Source organism: Lissotriton helveticus, chromosome 1_1 (assembly GCF_964261635.1).
Source record: "Lissotriton helveticus chromosome 1_1, aLisHel1.1, whole genome shotgun sequence".
NCBI classification, from domain to species: Eukaryota; Metazoa; Chordata; class Amphibia; order Caudata; family Salamandridae; genus Lissotriton; species Lissotriton helveticus.
Window position 1 is genome coordinate 279,377,535 of NC_136057.1, and position 23,461 is coordinate 279,400,995.

At 46.0% G+C, this 23,461-nt stretch overlaps 1 protein-coding gene across 2 annotated transcripts in view; it reads left to right on the top strand.

Annotated features, from left to right (window-relative positions):
• RAB19 (RAB19, member RAS oncogene family) overlaps nucleotides 1-23,461 on the top strand; it is a 133,328-nt gene that overhangs the window by 101,407 nt on the left and 8,460 nt on the right. For both annotated transcript variants that reach the window (XM_078668181.1, XM_078668182.1), the window contains one exon: nucleotides 2,821-3,004. In XM_078668181.1, coding sequence (XP_078524307.1) covers nucleotides 2,821-3,004 — 184 coding nt within the window. The remainder of the gene's footprint in view (nucleotides 1-2,820; nucleotides 3,005-23,461) is intronic.

Below are 23,461 nucleotides of genomic sequence, written 5' to 3' on the forward strand. Positions count from 1 at the left end.
AGTTATAGATTTTCTTATCTTAAATTCAAGTTTTCCAAATGAATCCTCTCCTCTTGAATTTCTACATGCTTTGGATTATCGTCTAATGTCACACATTTCCATTTTCTTGCTGAAAAAGGAAAAGTTTGAAAATACAATAAAAAAATGTACCGGTTTTGTTAGTCTCATGGGGTGGTTGGTGGAAAGATTAATCTCAAAACCTTGAATCGCATAAGAGAGAAAGAAAGGTATTTGTTCCTAATAATAAAAGACCTTGATGAATTGACATTGAAAACGGGTTGAAACAATACAATATTTACCCGTAAATTTAGTATGTATCCTCGTAGATAATGTTAAATCGGTAAGGGAATTCTACAGGTAAGGGAATGGCTGTTAAATATAACAATGAGCCGCAACCCATTCAGACAGCCTTCCATGTGATCGAGTTAAAGCGATTGTAAGTTTTTAGGCTGCAAATTAAAGAGCTGTCAAAAGGAGATAGAAAACTCTTGGTTTAAAAAACCATTGGGAGACTGTTATACATTTTAATTAAGTTAAACTATTCACTGACCATTTAGATATATTCCCTGTCACCAATCGTGTTAGCTAGCAAGGAAGTGAATTTCCAGGTCGAGGCAGGGGCGTAGCTACCATTGGCGCAGCAGGTGCAGTTCCACTGGGGCCTATTGTACCGTGATAATTGCTGTACTTACTACCCCAACAGCAGCCAAAGGGACCATTTTCCTTTGCTCGCACCAGGGCCCATGGCATCCATTGCAGAACCTCTGTGTCGAGGAAGAGAACTGCATACCCGTTTCCCATGCAGCCAAAGTATACAATGAGAAATGTTCTGCCTCTGAAGAGAAGGTGGGCTTGGCAAGTTGGGCCAGTGCTTGAATCAGCCCAGTGGTGCCACTGATTAAGAGCTGTAGAGAGTGCTGTGTAAACGGAGGACATCCACAGGTAAATCAGGACTGAAGGGGGCTGTACACCGAGGGCCAGAGGAGGTAAGTAACAAGGAGGAACTATTGTCTGATGGAGCTGGGCCACGTCATACCCCTGCACTGTGAGGTGTGATGACATCAGACATAACCGGGCTGGCAGCAGGCTAAAGTACTGTGTCCCATTCACCCTTGTTGGAGAAATAATTGTAGAACTCTGAAGCCATCTTTGACAGCTGTTGTCCACTTGCATTGATTTGGGAGGGTGTAAAGTGGGAAAATGGACCCGTCCTGCGGCGGGAAATAAGAAAGTGGGAGCAGAAACTCTTAACTTGATATCTCAGACACATATAAAGAAACAGCAGGTTATTCTAGGGTTCTTGAGAGGCCTGGAGGAGGCAATGGACAGCGCTTCATCCAGAAAGAGCATAGAGGAGATCAAACTACCTTTGCCCCATGCTTATGTTGAGAATTTGCAAAGCTCATAGCTACCCTGGCAGGGCATCCTAGCGCTAAAGAACCAGCAAGAACAGAAACCCATCACTAGTGGAAAGTGGTTAAGCAAAAAAAGTGCACAAGGGATGAGTGGTGGAAATATGTTTATAGTTTGTGCTGATGACCCCTACCCGTAACCACCGGCTCAAACTAAGCACGGTTAAAGATGTTCTCTTGTGTTTGCTAGGAAAAGGATCTAAAGTAAGAGCCTCATACATAGGGAGGAAATGAAGAGGATTGACAAAAGAAAGGACTGCAGAGATGAGCATCTTTATTTTACCTAGAGGGTTTTCTGCAGCGCGAACCGGACCAGAGGGTTTCCAAGCGCTGTTCATGGTACCCATTTCACCAATACATTGGTTACTAAATGTAGCAATTTACAGATGCTCATGTCCTGACTACAATAGGATTTGGTGTGTTTTGGCGTTTCTTGGGGAAGGAGGATTAGGAGGCAGGAGTTGTTTTGGTTCATCATTTTGAGTGCGGTATCCATGATGTGTAGGATGGCCATGTCTGTGTTTGTAACTTTGTTGCAAACCAGATTGGTGGCTGTTAAGTAGTTCAAACATTTTTCCGGATCTTTCACCAGGAAAGGGAGGGTTGTCACCGGACAAAGGTTGTTTGGATCATTTGAGTCAGTTCCCGGCTTTCTAAGCAGAGGGGTTACTTCTTTGGTCTAGTCCAGTGTGGAGGCAGGTCTGAGCTCCTCATTAGTGAGGAAGTCTCTCAGTATCAATGCTTCCGGGTCGCCCAACTCATTCCACTGTCGGCTTTTGTCTCTAGATGGGGTTCAGGTGTAGCAGTGCAGTGGTGGTGATCTCCATCAGCTATTTCACAAATCGTTGGTAATTTCGCGTTTCCTTTGTTTGCGCCGGGCGCATGATTTAAAAAGGTGAGCCGGGTGCAAACAGTGAAAATGCGCCCTATTACCATAAATGCACTTCCCCCAGGGCAGCCTTGAACTGGTGCTGCCCCGGGAGCGGCTGCTTTACAGCCGCTTCGTGTTTTCACAGTTCAGATGGCAACCCGCCTGCACTTTTGAAGGGGATTAGAGATCAGTGACTCCACCCATCTGCAAGCGGGTGTCTGGGGGGGGTCCATTGGACTTCCTTCCCCCCCTCCAGAGGGCTGCCATCGGGGCGCACTGACAGTGGTTTTAACTGGAGATCAAATACAGATTTCATGTCCTGCTGCATTTACTGCAAATCTGACATCACAAACTATGATGTGCATCTGTCACATTTGCAGCTGCATGCGGCCAATACATGCTTTGGTCTCTTTCTTTGGTATTAATGTATTTTCACATGCGATTGATGTTCTCAAACATGCTATTAACGGTGACTCCTAAGGAGCCACGGATGTAATTGGAGTTTTGGCCCTCACAAGCTACTGTTCTCTCCATCAGATCCAGGTATGGGACACTGCCGGCCAAGAGCGTTTCCGTACCATCACACAGAGCTACTACCGCAGCGCCCATGGTGCCATCATCGCTTATGACATCACCGGGCGCAAGACCTTCGAATCAGTGCCGCACTGGATTCACGAGGTTGAGAAATATGGAGCAGCAAATATAGTCCTGATGTTAATCGGTAGGTGAATGTTCATTTATCTTTCTTGTAGGATTACACATTTCCTAACATAACAATTGTTGTAGCTACTCCATCCTTTCTAGAGGAAGACAACAGTGAGTAGTACCTGTGGCTTATATACTTATCTTTCATTGAAGTGAAAGCTAGATAGTTGTTTCCTATAATAGCCATAATTTATCAAACATCTGGTAAACGAATGGCCTGTAGTGTGATTGCCCTTCAAAAAAAGTGTAATACTTGTTACACTTGGGAAGGATCTTTGTCATATGTGAGAGTCGAGAACTACGCGTGAGTCACAGGGACAAACTACTACATCCAACTTTTTTGTTGTGTGCAGCAATTAACACCTTTCCTTTGCTGCCTATTTCACTATTTGGAGGTGTTTTATAGTAATATAATTTTTGTATTGTTTGATTGGGTCCCAGTTTAGATTGTTCACATCTGTTTGCCTTTACATAATGCTACACATTTGAAGGAGAAAACAGCTCTATCATAACTGTACAGTCTGTGACTATATACAGTTTGTGGTTCCAAAGTTAAAACTCAAATCCATGGAGAGAAAAGTCGCCAATTCTGTACTGGATTGAAAGGTCTCGAACCAGCTCATCTTTGAATTTAGGTATTAGAACAACTTGCTTAGGGTCTGGAAAAGACTACTGACACCTGGTTTTTTCAACCATCATTTAATCCGGTTCTCCCTGAAACTGTAAGACGTCCGTCCATCCATTCCTGTAGTCACACATTCAATGGTTTTGGCACTCAGTAATTAGCACATAGAAATGTACTATGCAAAGGATTAAATGTTAAACATAAAAAGAATATTGTAAACACAAACACATGGATGCATATCAATGCCCTCATGAGCACAGATGAAGATGACCCGTGCCTCTTGATATTGTTAGACCTTTCAGCTGCCTTTGTCAACCATATCACCCTCCTATACACTTTGGAGCATCAAATGGGAGTCATGGGCAAAGTCCTTTACTGATTCTCTGCCTACCTTTCCCACTGACACCAGTTTGTTCACATGGGCACCTGCAGATCCGAAAAGAGCCCTATGACCTATATAATCCACTAGGGTTCCATACTGTCTCCTGTCATCTTCAACCTGTGCATGGAGCCACTTGGTGCTCTACACTAGGGCTTAATTTATGAAAGAAAGAGTGCTAGTGTCTGAAACCGGCAGCCGGTGCCATTAAAGATCGGTGCGCCAAACACCAAGCCTGATAGTCTTTAATTCACTACTAGACACTCCCTGCTCCTTTTTTTTCCACACTTGCAGGTTCTTGCTTTCTTTTTTTTTTTTTTTTTTTTTAAAACCTTTATTGTACAGAAAGCGCTCACAGATACGGGCCTACAACCCATCGGGCCGGCAACCACAATAAAAGAAACATAGCAGGCAATACAGAAGCTCCCACAGGACATCACAGCAATCCATATGAGAAGCAAAGGCAAGAAGCCACCGAGCAACCATCACGTACAGGATGAGAGAAGGTTGATTTTATAATAGAAGAAAGGGTGTCTCAGAATAGGGGCAATCCGTAAAGTCCAGAGGGCCGTGGTGGGCCGCGAACAAGCAGCAGTATCGAACACAGGAAAATTCAAAAAGAACAGGTACATTTTGGCAAAGTCAGAACGTGAGTCCCACAGTAATAAGCAATTGCAACCGCTGCCCAGCGCCCTCCCACCACTACAAAAACACACAATAATACACAGAACTAAAAATAGGCTTGCAAAACAAAGAGCCCTCTGCCACAACAACCCAGGGGAGGAAAGAAAAAGGGGGAGAGGGGAAAAGAAAAAGGGGGGGAAAAGACATAGGAAAAAAGGGGGGAGAAGTAAGAACGCAGCATCACTGCACGCGCCCCACGGCTAACGAAGCACTCAAGAATAGATCAGCACATGGAACCAGTGGTAACAGGAGGAATGAATGCGTAGTAAACCGTGACGGCAGGAATACCAGAAGGCCCATGCTAGCAAAAACACCCCAGGGGGCCACATGCCGACACCGCGTCTCAAAAAAAGGGGATACAAAAGAGCCATAGAACCAAAAAAAGGGAATGAGGGGAAAACACAATACAACAGACCCCCCCCCACCCCGCACATCCCACCCTGCACCCCTGCAGAAGGCTATGGCCTACCCCCCGGCAGCGTGCCTGTCGCCCTAATCAGAACCCGAAATATAGAAGAGATAAAAGTAAGCAAGAACCACAAAGACAAAAAAAAAGAAGGGAAAACAGGGAAGTAACAACGGGAGAGGAGCCATATAATCAAAACCCCATCAGCTCCCACCCTCCCGTCCGAAAATACTCAGAACCCACGGGAAGATAATAAGCACAAGGATAAGCTCCAGGAACATGAAGGAGAATCGAACATAATCATACAGTTACAAACGGATCATCCGATCATACCGCAAGATAACAGTCCACCGAGGCAAGTTCATCTCAACCCTGTCCTTGTTTATCCCAAGCTGTAGTCGTCCAACGCACAAGGAACCAGATCATGTGGAACAGGAGGTGAATAACAGGGAGTCCGATCGGCAATCCACACAAGTCATATCGATTGTGACCCGGACGAACCGGAAAGGACGGCAACCACCTCAGGCAATGCAGGCACAGTTCCGACGACAATATGAGGGAAGCCGATCCGGCGGAGCAATGACAGGATCTTCGTTCGGCCATTCGAGGCAAAAAGGGAAAGGGAGATCCAACAAGGCCGGTCCGGACGGGACCCGGCCGGCGGACCCCCTGTACAGGGGGGAGCACAGGATGAAGGAGGGCAGCGGCCATCCGCACACCCACACCAACGGCAGCCGCCGGGCCCACGACCTCCAGGAACGTTCCAGCAGCACACAGCAGAAATGAAGCCGCACACACCGGGGGGGGCTCGGCAGGCCCGGCAAAATGATCCTCCTCCAGGTCAATGATAGGCGCGGCCATGGGAGCACTCCAGGAGCGCAAGGCGGCGAGGATGTCGCCAAGTGTAGGCTCACCTTTAAGGTATTCAGCAAACGTGCCATGCGGCGGATCAGCGTCGCCAGTCTCGGCCAGTCCGAGAGACATGGGGTCGGCCGCCATCTTAGAAGCCCGGCGGGGCCGCGGCAAACTCCGATCCCCGTCTGGACACCAGCGGGGCAAACAGGATACAGCCGACCACCAGCAGAGGCACCACCAGAGCAGGAAGGGGGGCCACCAGAAGAAGGCGGGTCGCCGGCTCCCCACACGCTACCGGCTCCGTTCTCCGAGTCCGGGCGGAGGGACTCAAAATGGCCGGACCGGAGAACAAAGGGGAGACGGGCCACATACACGGTCAACCCCGTCCATGGAAGGCAGCGCCCCAACACCAGGCCGCAGGACCGCCGGATCAGGCCCGGATAGCCGTAATCGGTCTAATTGCACATCGGCCTCAAAGAATACTTCCCGGGGCAGGATAAAACACAGGATAGACATTCCAGACAGGAAAGCGAACGGAGCCGAGCTAAAACGCGGCCATCTCGGACGCGAGCTTGGCTCCTCCCCCAGGTTCTTGCTTTCTAGTTGTGACGGTTTTGCCATATTTTTCTTCCTCCTGCTTTCCTGTATGTTTTCCCCCCTCTCTTGCACTCTAAATATCTGATATGGGAAAAATAAGTGCCTGTGGCCCCCACCAGCTGAAGTTATGCACTGCTTTTCTCACAGATAATTAGTATTTATCAATATTCTGATGGTACACAACTCTACTTGAAAGTCTACCCAGCTTCAGACATCCTCGGTAAGAAAGCAAGAAAAATTACTATAAGTGTACATCAAATAAACAGACTGTCATGGAGTCCGCCTTTGTTTGAGTGAGCAAACGTTCTGGTAACACATCCCAGAAAAGTCACATTTTATAGCTAAAATGCACAATGCATTCGACATGGTGTGAAGTAGTGCCATAGGGCTGTACTAACCAAAAAAATAACATAAACATATCGACATCGTAGAAATTGTGCTTCATAAAAAAAAGTTACTTAAGTAATGCCTAACTCACTAATAAATATTAATCCCCTTTACCTAGAAACAAGGGAAATGGCATTGCACTATTGAAGCAAACTAAACAACAAGCCATTTTAAAATGAATAGACAATACAGTTGTGGATTGCGCAGCAACAGCCTTGATTATAGCAACATACAAGAACAACGGTGTGTGTCTTGAAGGTGAGAATGAAGTGGTTGGCTGACTTGACTCGCTTCCCGCCAGGGAGCAGCGGCAGCTTTGCTGTGTCCCAGCATATCTTGTCTAACTATAGACTACGCCTACTCCATACCAGATTGCTGCATAGAACATAAGAAATTCCAGCCTCTGTATAGAAGATGGGGCTAAGGAGTCACTCAAAATGTTTTAGTTGCGAGTTTATTGACTTGCCATGGTTGTGCCAAGTCTGTGCCTGACTGCTGGTCCTGGTCTGCAAGCCACATCATATCAAATTGTTTCCAGTTCTCCTATTAAGAGAATCCCGCTCACTGCCCTGCTGGGATATGTGAGACAGGTGAGTAACCTGATAGTTCTGATGCTCCTGCTGGCGGATCATGCAGCGGCCATGCACTGGGGTCGAGGCCCCCTCCCAAGAGTTAATGATTGGCGCTGAGAAGTGGCAAGAACTGGATGCATACTGAAAGCCGATTCTGACCAAATCTGACCCATAAAACATCTGGGGCCCCTGTAGAACTTCTCTGAATCTTTAGAGGTATGGACCTGACTTGGTGCCTACTGCTACAATGGAAACCACATATTCACAGACTTCTGACCTGGGCTCAGAGGGCAATGATTGCCTGCCAGGAGGGCTGATGTACAGTGGAAAGGAGATGCTGAAGTTCTTCGGCATAGTGTAAGTGGATACATACTGCCCTGTATTCCTCAACGGTGAAATATGTTTCTAGGCTTTTGGCGGGTGTGGGCTCTGTCCTGTGATAGAACATGCTTCTACATTGGTTTCAAATTGTTGTTTTGATTAGATTTTTAGTAGAACACGTGAGGACATACCCTCAGAGCATCTTAAATGTGTAGCCCTTGCTAGCATAAATATTCCCAAGGAAGGAGGGGAATAGACCAAGCAGCTTAGGTAAAAAGATGGTTCCTCCGCAACCACGCAGGTTTCACAATGTCCCACAAGATCTTAAAAGAGGAGTGCCAGATGTTATCAAGGTCCACAGTGTGTCGGGTAACTTGAAAGCTCCATCTGTCTCTTCCAAAAGTAAGGTGTACCAGACTGAAATCTCCTTCTTTACAGGTGGTTTATCCAGCATCAGGGCCACTAAGCTGCTATCCCCTGCCAGCTGGTATCTCCCTCTAACTGTCCTCTGCGAGTGGGCCCAACTCGCCATCTGTAGATATTTGAATCTGGAGAGACCCGGCCCAACTCTAGCTAGTAAAGTATCCCAAGGGAGGAGAGAGCCATTTGTAAACAGGTCCCCCCAGACCTCCAAACCGGCCTCCCTCAACGGTGTTGCCAAACTGTCGAGAAGCCATCCCGGACACCCCGGGGAATCCCACAGAGGGGACCTAGATGTAAAATAGCCAACTTTTATGGCTCCTCTTAGCTTAACCCATGCTTTTATGAATCCCAGTAAAATCTTCAGCTTCACCTTTTTAAAAAACTTAGGATCCCCAAACTTAAACAAAAACCCGTGTTGGCCGACTCCCTCACCTCTAAGTAGTGCGGAAAACATAGTACCTATTCCCAGGTTTGTAGGAGTTTTAAGCAGCATCCTTGCATGGGAGAATTGAAAAGCCCACGCATATAGTTGTAGATCTGGAGCTGCAAGGCCCCCCTTTTCTCTCCTACGCCTGATTTTTTTCCATGCTATACGGGCTATACGATCATTCCAAATAAAAGAGCTAATATCGCTTTATAGTTTTGCTATAATAGAAGGCTCAAAATAAAGCGGGACAGTGCTAAACAAAAAGGAAATTTTGGGCAAAATAGACATTTTAACAAGGTTGACTCTACCTAGGATAGAAAGCGGGAGTGCAGACCAAGACCTCATAAGCTTTCTGCAATCTCTAGCTACCATAGAAAAATTCAGCGCTGCTATTTTGTCAATATCTTTGACGATGGTGAGACCTAGGTATCGCATAGAGTGACTCAGCTGTGTCCCTGCCACTGGCTCAGGGCCATTCCACTGCATCACCTCGGTTTTAGATGCGTTGATTTGGTATCCAGATATCTCTCCATTATCATAGGCCAGAGCAATTACAGAGGGGAGAGCGGTACTGAGGTCTGATGAAAAGATGAGAATGTCATCCGCGTACAGGGCCGCTTTCCTCTCCCATCTCCCATAAGAAAAGGATTTGATGTCACAATCGTCCCTTAGCCGCTGGGCAAAGAGTTCAATATATAAGTCGAATAGGAGAGGGGAGAGGGGGCAGCCCTGCCGGGCACCCCGAGTGATATTAAATGGGGCTGACAATTCACCGTTAACCAACAAAGAAGCGGTGGGCCTCTGGTAAAGTAACCTTATCGCTCTACGAAAACCCTCTCCAATGCTGAATTTGTCCAAGACCCCCGACAGGAATGTCCAATTGACCCAGTCGAAGGCCTTGGCAGCATCCAACGTGATGACAGCAAGAGGAAGAGAGTCCGCAGTCGCCATATCTATGGCCCCCACAAGATCGTAAGTTAGTTCAAACAGTTGACGACCCTTCACAAAGCCCCGCTGGTCCTGATGTAAAATAGAAGGAGCCACAGCCCCCAATCTATTTGCTAGAACAGATGTAAAAAGCTTGTAATCTGCGTTTAAGATGGAAATCGGTCTATAGGAACCACAACTCGGAGCAGATTTTCCTGGCTTCAAAATCAAAGTGATAGAGGCGTCATTCCATGAATTAGATGGTGGCAAGCCAGCCTGAAGAATCTGATTGAGGAGATGGGTTAAAGGCGAGACTATTGTTGACAAAAAGCTTCGATAGACCTCTGAGGGCAGGCCATCAGGGCCAGATGCCTTGCCCTTTTTGCTGTTTAAAATAGCACGGCTAACCTCTTCCTGTGTAATAGGTCTATCCAAGATGGCCCTCTGTTCAGATGAAAGAGAGGGAAGAGGTACCTTGTTCAACCAGTCTTTGACTTGCTTAGCCTCGATGTGTTTATCCTCGCTATAGATGTCCTTAAAAAAAGTCGCGAAAGGCACTTCTAATTTCAGAATGTTGTTCCTAACTCGATCAGTTTTGGCTTTCCAGGCCAGAAGCTTCCCCGCCCCCTCTCCATATTGAAAATGCGCGAGCTTTCTGGCCTCCCATCTTTGGAGAACTCGCGCGTTCAAGATTGAACCCAGTTCTCCTTTTAAGGTTGATAACTCATCTTGCCAACTTTTCAAGGTTTCTGGTAGAGCTGTTGGATGTAACAATATTTTCTTTTGCACCTTAACCATATCAGCTTCTAATAGGGTGATTGTTTCTCTATAGATCTTATTTCTATATGAGGCCTTGTTTGTTATTAGGCCTCGCAAGAAAGCTTTGAATGTATCCCATACATAGCCTGGGGAAGAGGGCCCAATGTTGTTATCAAAAAAAATTTGTGTTTCAGCTTTTAGAACAGTGATATCATCGGGAGTAGTAAGTAGTAAACGGTCAAACGACCAGATTCTGGGCGGGTTTTTCATCAGCCCACCTAGTTCTAAACATATAGCAGCATGATCCGATAAATGGAAAGGGAGATGAGAAATGTTCAGTACCTGTTTAACTAGTTGTTGACTGATCAAAATGTACTCAATTCTCGACTTATGATGGTATTTATAATTATGGAATGAAACGCCTTGTTGAAGCCCAGAACTTAACCTCCAAATGTCTACATAACCGAATTCCTTCATTTTTTCAAGTAAAAAGGCCCTTGTTTTAGATGGGATTATCGATCTACTAACTGGGGATTTATCTAATTTAGGGTCTAAGACTATATTAAAGTCTCCGGCCAGTATCGTTGGCTCCAGTTAAGAAAGCAGGTGAGAGAATACGGTTTTCAAAACTGAAGGGTCATCATGATTAGGCCCATAGTAACCTACTATAGTAGCCGGAGCCCCGGCAATCACAACAGAGACAATAAGCCATCTCCCCCCTGGGTCTGCGACTTTATTAACTAGCCTTGCTTGTAACGATTTTTTGAAAATAATCGCAACCCCTCTGGAGTTTAAGGATTGTGTAGTAGAAACACAGATGTCGACCCATCTAATCTTTTTAACGACAGAGGAGATCTCAGTCTCTGTAAGATGGGTCTCCTGAATTACAAGAATCTGAGCGTCTGAGTCACGCAGATACTGTCTTATTTTCCACTTTCGTGGACTAGTGCGCAGACCATTTATATTCCAAGAGATAATTTTTAACTTTTCCATAAAAACATCCTCTCCTTCACCCCACAGCTTATATCCCAAACATTAGGACCCTTAATGTTAGCACTGATGTTCGCCTTCAAATGCATGACTCTCCAAAGCAAAAACCAAAAAAATAAGACTGGGCCATAAATGAAGACTTTTTAAAGAAAATTTACCCCCTGGTACCCCCCTGTGCACCCTGCACCCTCCCCCCACCCATGGGAAACCCCTTCTCTATCTATCTGGAGAGTCCAGAAGACAGCCCCCTTACTGAGTTCCCGTCCTATATGAGCTTAATCTTTTAATCATACCTAACGAGAGGAAGAAATAAAAAAGAAAGATCATGAGTGTTTCAGAGAAAGAGGAAACAGAATCATATACATTAGAGGTGCTAAAGCATTTTAATTACTTATTGTAACCTAAAATATGTGTGATGATTTATTATTTATTTATTTATAAATTTGTTTTCTTATTTTTTTTTCTTATTTCCTTCTTCTCATTTATACCTCCTACACCACTTCTTAAGATTAAGCAAACTCTTCTTCCCGAGGGAATACTACTCTCTAACCGTTTTTTCTTGGTTTAACTTGATGAACCCTTACTTTTATCTTTGTCTTTTCCTCTCCCCAAGGACAACAGCAGTTCGTCAGCAGCCTGTACCGACCTGATGTTGTGCATTGTATTATTATGCATGACTTTTAAGGCTGCCACGAAAACTAACTGGGCGACTGTCCCTAAGCTCCTGGAACCTTCAAGCCTTCTACCAAACTCCCATTGTTTGTCTAGCGTAGCCCTCGAGAGGTCAGATCTAACTTGAAAGTTAAAACCCTTCCCGCTCAAAGACTTCTGTTTGAGGGCCAGACCTAAGATAGTCTCTTTGAGAGTATAGGTATGGAAATTGATTAATATTTTCCTTGGCTTTGTTCTTTGAGGATTCCTCCTGAAGGGGTCTCTATGGATCCGCTGGATATCCGCTGACAATTCTTCCACCGATTGATCTAATCTCAAGGAGTCTTTTAGTAACTGAGTGATATATAGCTTAATGTCAGACCCCTCGCTGCCCTCTGGAACATTAAGGATGCGGAGATTGCTGCGACGAGCATTGTTCTCCAGTGCCTCAATTCGTTCCGACAGAATCAGATCCTCCTTCCTAAGCTTCACGAGGTCGGGCTTGGCTTCATCCAGGTGTAGAGAAAGGCCTGAGACTGTATCTTCCAGACCTTCTGTTATTGATGACAGAGCATCCACTTTACTATTCAAGGACTCACAGAAATTCCGAATTTCAGATTGAATGGAAGATGACGCCTCAAATCCCTTCTTGATGTCTACTGATAAAGACGAAAACATTGATTGTGATAGGAGTTCAGAGCTGGATTGACTCCATTATCGATATTAGTATCTGAAAAGGCTGCTGCCCCCCGCACCTCGTCCTCATCTGTTGTTACATTATTATTTAGGAGCCCACATGGGTGTGAGGCTAGGTCGGGTGCCATATGGAAGTTAGGTGAAGGTATAGCTATAGGTAGCGTCAATGTAGGTAAAAGAGACCCAGTGTGGTATGGGGGTTCTACTACCTGAGTAGCGATAAGAGCAGGAGAGGCAATCGCAACCCCAACTAAATTGTCACTCAAATCTGAAGGGGCAACCTTATTAATACTGGCCTCCCCCATGCTTTCAACCATGTCCTCAGCTCCTTCTATATCCTTGGCACCACATGGGGGGAACAAGGTCTCACTAGGGTTACTACTAAACCCATCACCCCCGGCATCCTGTATTGCATTTGTTATGGAGGTGACTGACTCTTCGGTATCTGGGATACTTACAATGGCCTCCGGGGGGCCCAATGAAGCCATTAGAAGAGAGGTATCCTCAAGGAGCTGCTGATCTGAGAGACGCAATATCTGTGGAACTGCCCTAAAATAGGAATGTAGCGACGGTGTTATTTTGGATCCAGATTTGGCTGCCAATTTGGATGCTTTAGGGTTTTTTACTGTTTTACAGGTAAAGGCTCGTTTCGCTTTTACTTCTCCTGATAGGTAAGAGGATATCTTCTTCTTTGAGGAAATACCATCTGCTATTTGACATGAGTCCAGCGCCTGGTAGCTGCTGTTACTAGGATTTTCTAACCTAGTGCCTGGCTCTAGCCTTGGTGTTCCAATGTCGTTGGTCTCCTTTCCCCAAATAGTAACCTCTCCCTCCTTTCTGTAAATCTGCTTTGCGTTTAATTTAAGCGGATTGTCCTGTGCTAGCGGCAAGCCGGAATCGTCTATGTCTCCAAGTGCTGTCTCGACCCCCTGAGTGATTTGGCCCCCTTGCTGACTCTGAGTCTGACTCCGGACTTTTGGGCCACCGATGGTGCAAAGTCTGGCCGTAGCAGCCGCCCGCCCAAGACCAACTATAATAGCCTCCTCCTCGACCCTTTTCAGCCGTCCCTTACCGGTACGTGTGAAGAAGCTTGAGCTGGAGCCGCAACCGGGAACGGACCCCCCAGAGCCGCCTCGGGGTCCTGGAAGGAGGCTGCGGGTCTTTCTCCCACGACGGAGCTCCAGCGCTGCTTGGTTCCACAACTTCAAACCTGAAACCGCCTGCCACGTTCTTTGCGTAGGCACTGGCTGCGGTTGACGAGACGAAGGAATCAGCAGCAAAGTCGGCGTAAGGATGGGCTCGGATAGCTGATACTCAAACTGCTCAGGCTGAGAGGGCGGGAGGAGCACGGCCAAAAACGCCGTGAACGCTGTGAGCGATGTGTAAGGTCGGTACGCCCCAACGGCGCACATGACCTCCACAGTCCAGGACTCCGCCGTGCCTAGAAGCAGTAACAAAAAAACACAAAAGGGATCAGAACTTGGGGTGAATCAGCCACAAAAAGCTCGCGACTGAATCCGCTTCATATTGGGTCAAAAGAAAAGCATCCTGCACCGGCTGAGAGGAAACGGATGGGAACTCAGACCGGAGTGCTGCAGCAGCTCAACTAGCTGCCGCCATGTTCCTCCTTCAAGACTCACTTTTAACAAAAAACCTATATTGAATCAGTCCTTACCTGGTTGTGCACCCAAAGTTTGGAACTCAGCCCACTCCACGCCCTTCAATCAATCAATCAGGGAATTGTGAAGCGTGCTATTCACCCGTGAGGGTCTCAAGGCACTGGGGGTGGGAGGGTGGGGGGGGCGCTCTGAGTCAGCTGAAGAGCCAGGTCTGAAGACTCTTCCTGAAGGTGTGCAGAGTGCGGGAGCATCTCATCTCATGTCGATCGGGAGCTCATTCCAGGTCTTTGCAGCAATGTAGGAGAAGGTTCTTCCATCCGCTCTGCCAATGCGTGGGGTTTCGGCGAGGGTGAAGTCGTTGGATCAGAGGTTTCCCTTGGGTACGTGGAAGGAGACTCTTTCGTTGAGGCATTGGGGTCCGGTGTTGTGGAGGGATTTGTAGGCGTGGGTGAGTAGCTTGAAGGTTACTTTCTTCTCGACTTGGAGCCAGCGGAGCTCTTGCAGGTGTTGGGTGATGTATTCATGTCGTGGGATGCCGAGGACGAGTCTGGCCGCAGTGTTCTGTATGGTCTGGAGCTTGAGGCACAGGCATTTGTTGATTCCGGCGTAGAGGTCGTTTCAGTAGTCCAGTCTGCTTGTTATGAGTGCGTGGGTGATGGTCTTTGGTCTTGCGAAGGATGCAGAGGGTGTTGAAGCAGGTGGAGGTGATGGCATTGATCTGTCGAGTCATGGTGAGAGTGGAGTCGGCTATGATGCTGAGGTTTTGGGCATGGTTCATGGGAGTGGGAGGATGCCGAGGGCGGTGGGTCACCAGGAGTTGTCCCATGCTGAGGGGGAGGGTCCGAGGACTAGGACTTCTGTCTTCTCCGAGTTAAGCTTCAGGCAGCTGCTACTAATCCAGGATGCAATACCTTTCATTCCTTCCTGGAAGCTGAGTCTGGTGGTGTGGGGGTCCTTTGTGAGGGAGAGGATGAGCTGGGTATCGTCGGCGTATGATACTATGCTGAGTCCATGCTGTCTGACGATGGCATCGAGGGGGCCATATAGATGTTGGAAAGCGTGGGGCTGAGCAATGATCCTTGGGTAATCTGCAGTTGTCTCTGTGGTTTCGGAGAGGAAGGGCAGGAGTCTGATTCTTTGGGTTCTGCCGGTGAGGAAGGAGCAGAGCCAGTCGAGCGTGGTTCCCTGTAAGCCGGTGTCATGGAGTCTGGCTGTGAGAGTGCGGTGGGAGACGATGTTGAAGGCTGCAGAGAGATCTAGTAGGATAAGGGCCACGGTGTGGCCTTGGTCAAGGATAGTGCTTATGTTGTCTGTGGCAGTGAGGAGGGCGGTCTTGGTGCTGTGGTAGCTGTGGAATCCGAATTGGGAAGCGTTGAGGATGGAGTTCTCTCCATGCCCTTTCCTCTTTTAACTTATTCAATAAAGAGTGAAGACAAGTCCTTCTTCCCTTAGGCCTCCTACCGAGAGTGATTTCCAAGAATGGCTTTAAAATTGCACCTGGGAATACATTCAGGTACTCTCGGGGCATGGATTAGGGGGTGTCTGTTCTTTATATTCTGTGCTGTGAAAGTTGGATTCTGCTTTTATCACAACTACTGTTGGGAGAGCTGGACCACGCTTTAAATCTCTGGACAGATGAATCTTTGCCTGCAGTTCTATATGTTTTGTATTTATGGGTATGGGCTTTGTCTACATATGTCAGAAGTAATATATGTTACCATGTGTATTATGTAAGAATACATTTAGTTTGCATATAACTGTGTAAAGTACAAGACCATAGCGTACTGATCTGAAAAAGGACTTAATTAACACTGGAACACCATGTAGAGAGGAGTAAAAACACAGCCTCCTCCTAGCTCTGCCAGCTCCTCTGTAACTGTCCTTCTAACAGTCTAGAACCCTACTTACCCAGGAGCTTGCATGAGCTTGAAATGTCAAACAATAACAGTAAGCAAATGTTAACATAACACATCTTCCCTCTTTAAACAACACAAAAGAATACCTCTTGAAGCGACAAGTAAGAATAAAAACAAATCATTCATGATAACTAAATTCCTAAAATGTAAGAACAGAAATAATAATACATCTCTTACTACTATAAACCTAATAAATATACATTACTATCTCACATTCATAATCCAACACCCACTTAGGTTTACTACTAACACGTTTTCCATTTTCCCTCACTCCAACTTCTTCCACACAATCATCATCATCGCTATCAACTTCATCCTCACATCCAACTTCTCCACCCAGCATGTCAGTGGTATAAGCATTCACCTCCAAAGGACCTTCCTACCCTGCGCCACCATCCACAATACTTCCTCCTGCAACACACTCCTCAACCTCATTCAGCTTTTCTGACTCGTTCCTCTCCATTCTGACATCCATTGTTGGTTCAATCACATCCCAATCAGCATTAGCACTTTTGTCATTTACCTTCTCCATCCTTGCAAAAAGTATTGTGAACTACAGTTATTCTTTTCAAATTCCAAACCTTGCCATCACTCAACATGAGAGCATTATGCAAAACCTTAACCACCTCCAGTGGTTCTGAGAACTGACTCTCACTTTTCTTGCCCTTCCAAGGTTTCCTTACCTGGACCATCATTCCGACTTCCACAACTGTATCTTTCACATTTTTCCTTAAATCATATTCTTTTTTTATCTTAATTGTGTTCACATTATCATCTCCACTACCCAAAATGACTGGCAATTACTCAAAAACTTTTAATCCCATAGGCCCCACAGAATGTAAAAATATGTGTTTTTGTTGTTCAGGTTTCATCTTCCCATCAATAGTATCTAAATAATTCTGAAAATAAGACTTCCAATCTGGCCATTTCATGCATGGCTCACCTCCAGCAGGCCAAAACGCTTGTGGGGGGAGTAAGAGCATAATTCTGGGTGCTCATGATGGTGTGCTATACCAAGGAGTAGCAAAACTTGAATGAAAATACTTACAGCGTCCCTTCTTCACCTCAATGCGTGACTAGTTCACTGTAATTACACAAGGTATATTGGAAAGAATAATTCCAAATATGAGTAGTTTCCTCAATATCTTCTGCTTTGAGACTGACTTAGCAACAGGAACTTTAATGCCTTGATTTTCTTTTTTTTAAATAGCAGTGTGACTTTCCAAAAGTTAACAGTAACTGCTTTACTTTTCATCTGGAGGACATGTGCGATCAACACAGTGCATAAAGTGTTATTAGAAATTCAGTGGGGCATGAAATAGTGAGTGAATCACTGAAAGCCAATCCACGCTGTAAAGGATAAAGATTTTTCTAGCTGACGCGTCAAGAATATTCAATTCTAGTAAGGACACAGAGGTGAGGGATATGCTTCTCTTTCTTTACTGAAGCAAATACAGCAGCCAATAAACTTTCCACAGCATAACCCAGAAAGTCTGCCCCTTCCCTGTATACACCTGCCACAGTTCCCCATATGGTTATCAATGCCCTGAACATAAAAATCCGTCCTCTTTCTTTGTGAACCATTAATCACAGTCCATAAATTTGAACCATTGAACCCAAACTTCGTTGATCCATTCCATCAACTTGAACCATAACTCCAACGAAGATAACTCTCTCGATGAAACTCATCAGTGATACCTAAAGACCCTTCAAGTCGTCTTGCTCTGATTCCCTGAAATTAAACTTAAGTTTTAATATTCCAAAATATGGACATACTTCAACAACATTGGGCGGGAAACCCATAAACAATTTTCTTAACATGTACAAATACAATATTTCAATGCTTTGTCAGAAAAACGTAACCAACCATCACGTTTTACATGTCTATCTAGGGTGGGATAATCATCGCCTCTGTGTCCTTAATTGAATTGAAAATTCTTGACGCGTCAGCTAGAAATGTTTTTATTCTATGTCAGTACACAGAGGCTACATATTAAGCACGTTTAAAGTTGTGCAATTACCTGAGATGCTACATCAACAATTGGTTTATGATAAAAACGTTTTAAATGTCGAATCAGAAGACCAATCCGCTGCAGTCATGATGTCCTCTAAACGAGAATCTGTTAATAGGGCTTTAGAAGCCATAGCCCCTCTGTTAGAGTGAACTCCAAATACAGATGTATCAACACCAGCTTGACTTAACAACCAAGTAACCCACCTGGCTAAATTTGCTGAGGAGACTGGGCGAAAGGGTTTCTACAATGAGATTAACAATTGTTCTGCTACATCATTTCTAAACTCACAAGTATAATCTTCATAACACTTCAAGCATTGAACAACACACAACTTGCTGTTGTGTGGAAAAGCAGGATGTGTCACACATCTCGAATTAGTCTTTGTTTTTTTTAAATTGCAAATGATACCCCCGAAGGAGTAAATTCTCCACTTGCAAAATCCAATGCTTGAACATCCGAGACTCGCCTACATGAGATAAGACATAATAATAGAGTAAGGTGGCAGGTAGTTGTTTGGGCGAAAGACCCTGATTACCTGGCCAATTCCTAAGGAAACAAAGCTCTACATCTGTCATGCCCCGAGTTTATAGATGTACTGCCCCTTTAAGATTCACTCTACAAATCTTCACGGAACCCTGGGAGCGACGCTTTACGTTCTTGCGTCAAGCTCCGTTTCTCCGAGTTCCGCCCTGTTCTTGGCTCCTGACCTTCTGATCTCGTTTGTCTGTTCGGCGACAGAGCGGATTTCTCTGTCCTTTTCAAACATCCATTGCACCCTCGTCTTTTGCTTAGACGTTTCGGTGCAGATAATTGTTCTTCCTTCCTCTGCTCCGCCTGTCAGCCGGGATTGTTTCTCCGCTGACCGGCCGGGCACTTTTGTCCTTTCTCCCGCTCCTATCCCTTGCTCCGCCCGACGGCCGGGATTGTTTCTCCGCCGTCCGGCCGGGATTTACATACCTGCCCTCTCCCTCACAGTCCTCTGCTCCGCCCGACGACCAGGATTGTTTCTCCGTCGTCCGGCCGGGCATTGTGTTTTCCCTGCCCTCGTTCCTGTCCCCTGCTCCGCCTAACGGCCGGGATTGGTTCTCCGCCATTGGGCCGGGTGGTGTGTGTTTTCCCCTTCTTAATTAGGTATTTAGGTTTATTTTTGTGCATACTGACACACTTCCTTTGGTTGGGCTTGTGCTCCGCCTTCTTGCTCAGCCCAATTATTCCCTTCCCACTTGGCTGTATATTGGTTGGTCCTTTCACCTTCCATTTTCCGGTACCAACATTCTTCAGTGTTTCGGGATACTTGTGTGGACTCCAACCGAGGTGCAGGATTCCGGATACTTCATATAGAAGAAATACGGTAACAGCGCTGTGCGCTGCCCACTTGATTATTTACAGTATTGGAGAAGTGTAGGATCTAATTTATGTGTTTTCATATTGTAGATGTTAGCTCACAGTATTGGAGTGGCATTGGAATACTGTCAAGTATATGGTTGGATTACTACATTCATTGGATAGTCTTATACGTCAATCCAAGTAAGGATATTGTGTTTAGGTGCTTGCATCACCAGTATTTACTCGAACAGAGATGTCTATAACTTTGTTCTGTCAATCCACATATAGTTCATGAAGACTTCCACATCTCTCATCCCTCTGTTCTGGAGCATAGACAAAACATTGATGGTATGTACTATTGGTACAGAGGGAAATTAGAGACACATGAGTATAGACGCTTGTGTTACATAACGTGTACATTTATTTCAGCTCTTCAACCACCAGACGTTCCATACAGTGTGTGGCGGAACCAAACTGAAGATTACAGTCAAGCTTTCTTTGTACCTTCCCAACCTTTCCTTGTTTTGTCTCCCTGTTTTCCCTTGGCGAGCCTCTCGATACTTTGATAGAGTCGGAAGGCCGCAGGGGAAGGCTGTGGAATTATCTTCGGATTCTTGACGCTCCTGCGGAACCTGCCTGAAAATCCTTACAACATCCACATTCCAGAAAGATGAATATCTGGGTCTAGGTGGTTTCACCAATCTAATGCCTCTCACTACTTCGCATATTAAGGGGTGTTTTCCCACTGGTTTACCATCCACATGGGGTTGGCCTGCTGAAATTGCGGAACGGAAATTATTAACTGTCTGGTAAGCCATTCCTTGATTAGCCATTTCAGACAAAAAATTGACAATCATATGTATTTCGGATTGCAAGGGATCCCTCTGTTGTTCAGAACACCAACTAACCCATCGCTGCCAAGCTGACTCATATCGCTTGTGGGTAGAGGGAGCTCAAGACTGCGACAGGAAAAACATTGCCTCCTGCGAAACTCCTGGTACTTGCCAGCGTCTCCTGAAAGTCTCCATGCCATGAGGGATAATTGACCCTGTACTACCAATGGGTGAGGATGGCCCAACGGGTCCTGAAGTATCTCTTGGAATGAGAGCAGCTATACTGGCGGAGCACACATCAAAGATAGCGCTACTGGGAACCATGCTTGTGCTTTCCAGCAAGGGGAAATCATTACTAATTCTGCATTCTGTCTGCGGATCTGAGCTAACACTCTCTGGATCATGATGAACGGGGGAAAGGCATAATGGGTGCCCATCGTCCAAGACTGCAGGAATGCTTCAGAGTTGAGCACCTGCAGATCCGGTCGCCAACTGTAAAACCAGGGAAGCTGAGTGTTCAACCTGGATGCAAATAGATCGATCTTGCATGGACCCCACTTCCTATTCAATTGTTGGAACACTCTGGGGTGCAGTCTCTAATCGCTGGAATCCCGCAGGAATCTGGGGTTCCTGTCTGCTACCACATTGGAGCTCCCAAAATACACACTGCTGTCACTGAAATGTGATGTTGCAGGCAATACTGCCAGATGTCATTGGCTATTTCCATTATTAGTCGAGACCTTGTGCCACCCAAACGATTGATGTATATTACTGCTGAGACATTATCCACCCACAGTAGGATACAACAACTCGCCTTTTGTGGAGAAATGGTCCCGTTAGCGAATGACCCTGCCAACAGTTCCAAACAATTTATGTGTAATTTCAGTTCCTCCGGGGACCATCTGCTCCCCGTTTCCACTGAAACGCACCGGGCTCCCCAGCTCCATTGGCTGGCATAGGACTCTATCACCACTTCTGGGACTGATGCGAAAATGGCCTTGCCATTCCACACGTCCATGAGTTCCAACCACTAGGTTATCTCGGTCCTGCTTCCGTGGATAACAGAATCTGCTCCGCATAACTCAGACCCTTGTGTAAGGGCAAAATGTAAAATTTTTGAAGAGCCCAGTAGTGGAGCGGACCAGGGAAAATTGCCTGAATAGACTAAGCGAATAGACCTACCAATCGCGCCTCCTCAAGGATATAGTTGGAGATGCAAGCGCTCTCCTCAACTCTTTCTTGATAGAGATCCTCTTTTTTAGTGGGAGTAACAATTGTTCCAGTATAGAAAAATCCCAAGAACTCTATCGACTGGGCATGGGTCAGTATGAATTTGTCTGAATTGATGCCGAACCCCAAGTCTTGCAGGAGTTGGGCCGTCCAAGTTAAATGTAGTAGTACTGTTTCCACACTCTGTGCCACAATGAGGACACTGTCCAGGTAAATAAGTCTCATCCCTCTCTCCCTCAGATACTGCACCACCGGCTTGAGGAGTTTGGTGAAACACCAAGGGGCAGACAATAGCCCGAAATACATGGCAGAACACTCGAACCCCCATTGGAATTGTAGAAACCTCCGATGTGGAGGAAAAATCGGTACTGCCAAATAAGCGTCTTTTAGTTCGAGACGTACCATCCGATCTTTTTCTCTAATAGTAGATCTCCCAGTAAGTGTATGCCTTCAATTTTGAAATGGCGATACACCACCCAAGAATTGAATTCTTCGAGGTTCAAGACTAGTCGGAATCCCTGACCTTTCTTTGGTACCAAGAATATTGTACTTGTGAAACCATGAGGGTGGGGTACAATCTCTACAACTTCCTCTGTTTTCATCAGTGACCTCACTTCCTCTTCTATGTAAGATCTCTCTACTCGGGAAACATGTAGAGGTTGGGGTCTGCAATTTGGTTGTGGGAAGGAATAAAACTCTATCTGAAAGCCCTGTACCAACTGAAGTGCCCAAGGTTCCTGTGTGAGTCTCTCCCACATGTGAAGGAACAACCCCATTCGGCTTCTCACCAACACCTCCCCAGCCTGAATACGTCTTACCTGCATAGGAGGAGTCGCCTGAATTGTTTTGTCCTCTGTAATCGTCTAGGTTTTGTTTACCTCTGCCACGTCGGTTATGGTTGGGGTAGAAATATGAACAGGTGGCACTGCCATGACCTCGCTGATCAAAACCTCTGGATGTCAGGCTATATCCTCGGCCAGTCGCTTGACCCCTGAAGCGTCCGGCCCTGGTAAAACTGTCACTGTGGAACACCTTTTTATTGAAGATTGGGCCTTGTCTAGGGCCTAAAAGGTAGCTACATATTTTCCGAGTTCCTTGATAAACTTGTCGCCGAACAACAATCCGTTAGCTAACGTGCCTGCCTCTGTGGTTGCCATGTCTGCCAGGTGCGGGTCGATTATTATTAGGAAGGATCTTCTGCGCTCAGTCAAGAGGGCGCCATTCGCGTTACCCAAAAAACATAGGGCTCTTTGTATCCATTGTAAGATTTCAGTCGGACCAAGGGGACAATTAGAGTCTTTAGCTCTGACCGCTAAATCAAGGATTTTTGTGAGGGGTCCAGATACATCCAGTATTTTGTCTTGGCATCCCCTCCGTGCCCTATCCAATCCTTTCTTGGGATCTTTGGCAAACCTCGTGAGGAAGGTTGCCATGATGGAGTCTAGCCCTGGCGTGTCTGTTACCTTGCCTAAGAGGGAGGGTCTAGGACATTCAGATTGAAGAGTAGTGCGCACTTTGCGTTTAAAACCTTGTCTGAGTTTCTCTTGGACTTAATGCACCACCTCCACGCAAGGCACCCATTCTGTTGACCTCGGGTGAACAATATTCTTTGGATCAAATAACTGGTTTTTATTTGGCGGCTTAGAACTCACATGGTGAGTTTTACGTCAGCTTTTTGCTGCTTTGCTAGGTAATTTGGTGTCTTGGTCAGTGTCTGGCGTGTCCGGCGCGGCAGGAGAAGATTCCTCCCCATCTCCCGGGTTCAAGAGGGATCAATTACCAGAAGCCTAGAAGGAACAGAGCCACCATACCCATGATCCTTAAGGACAGATTAT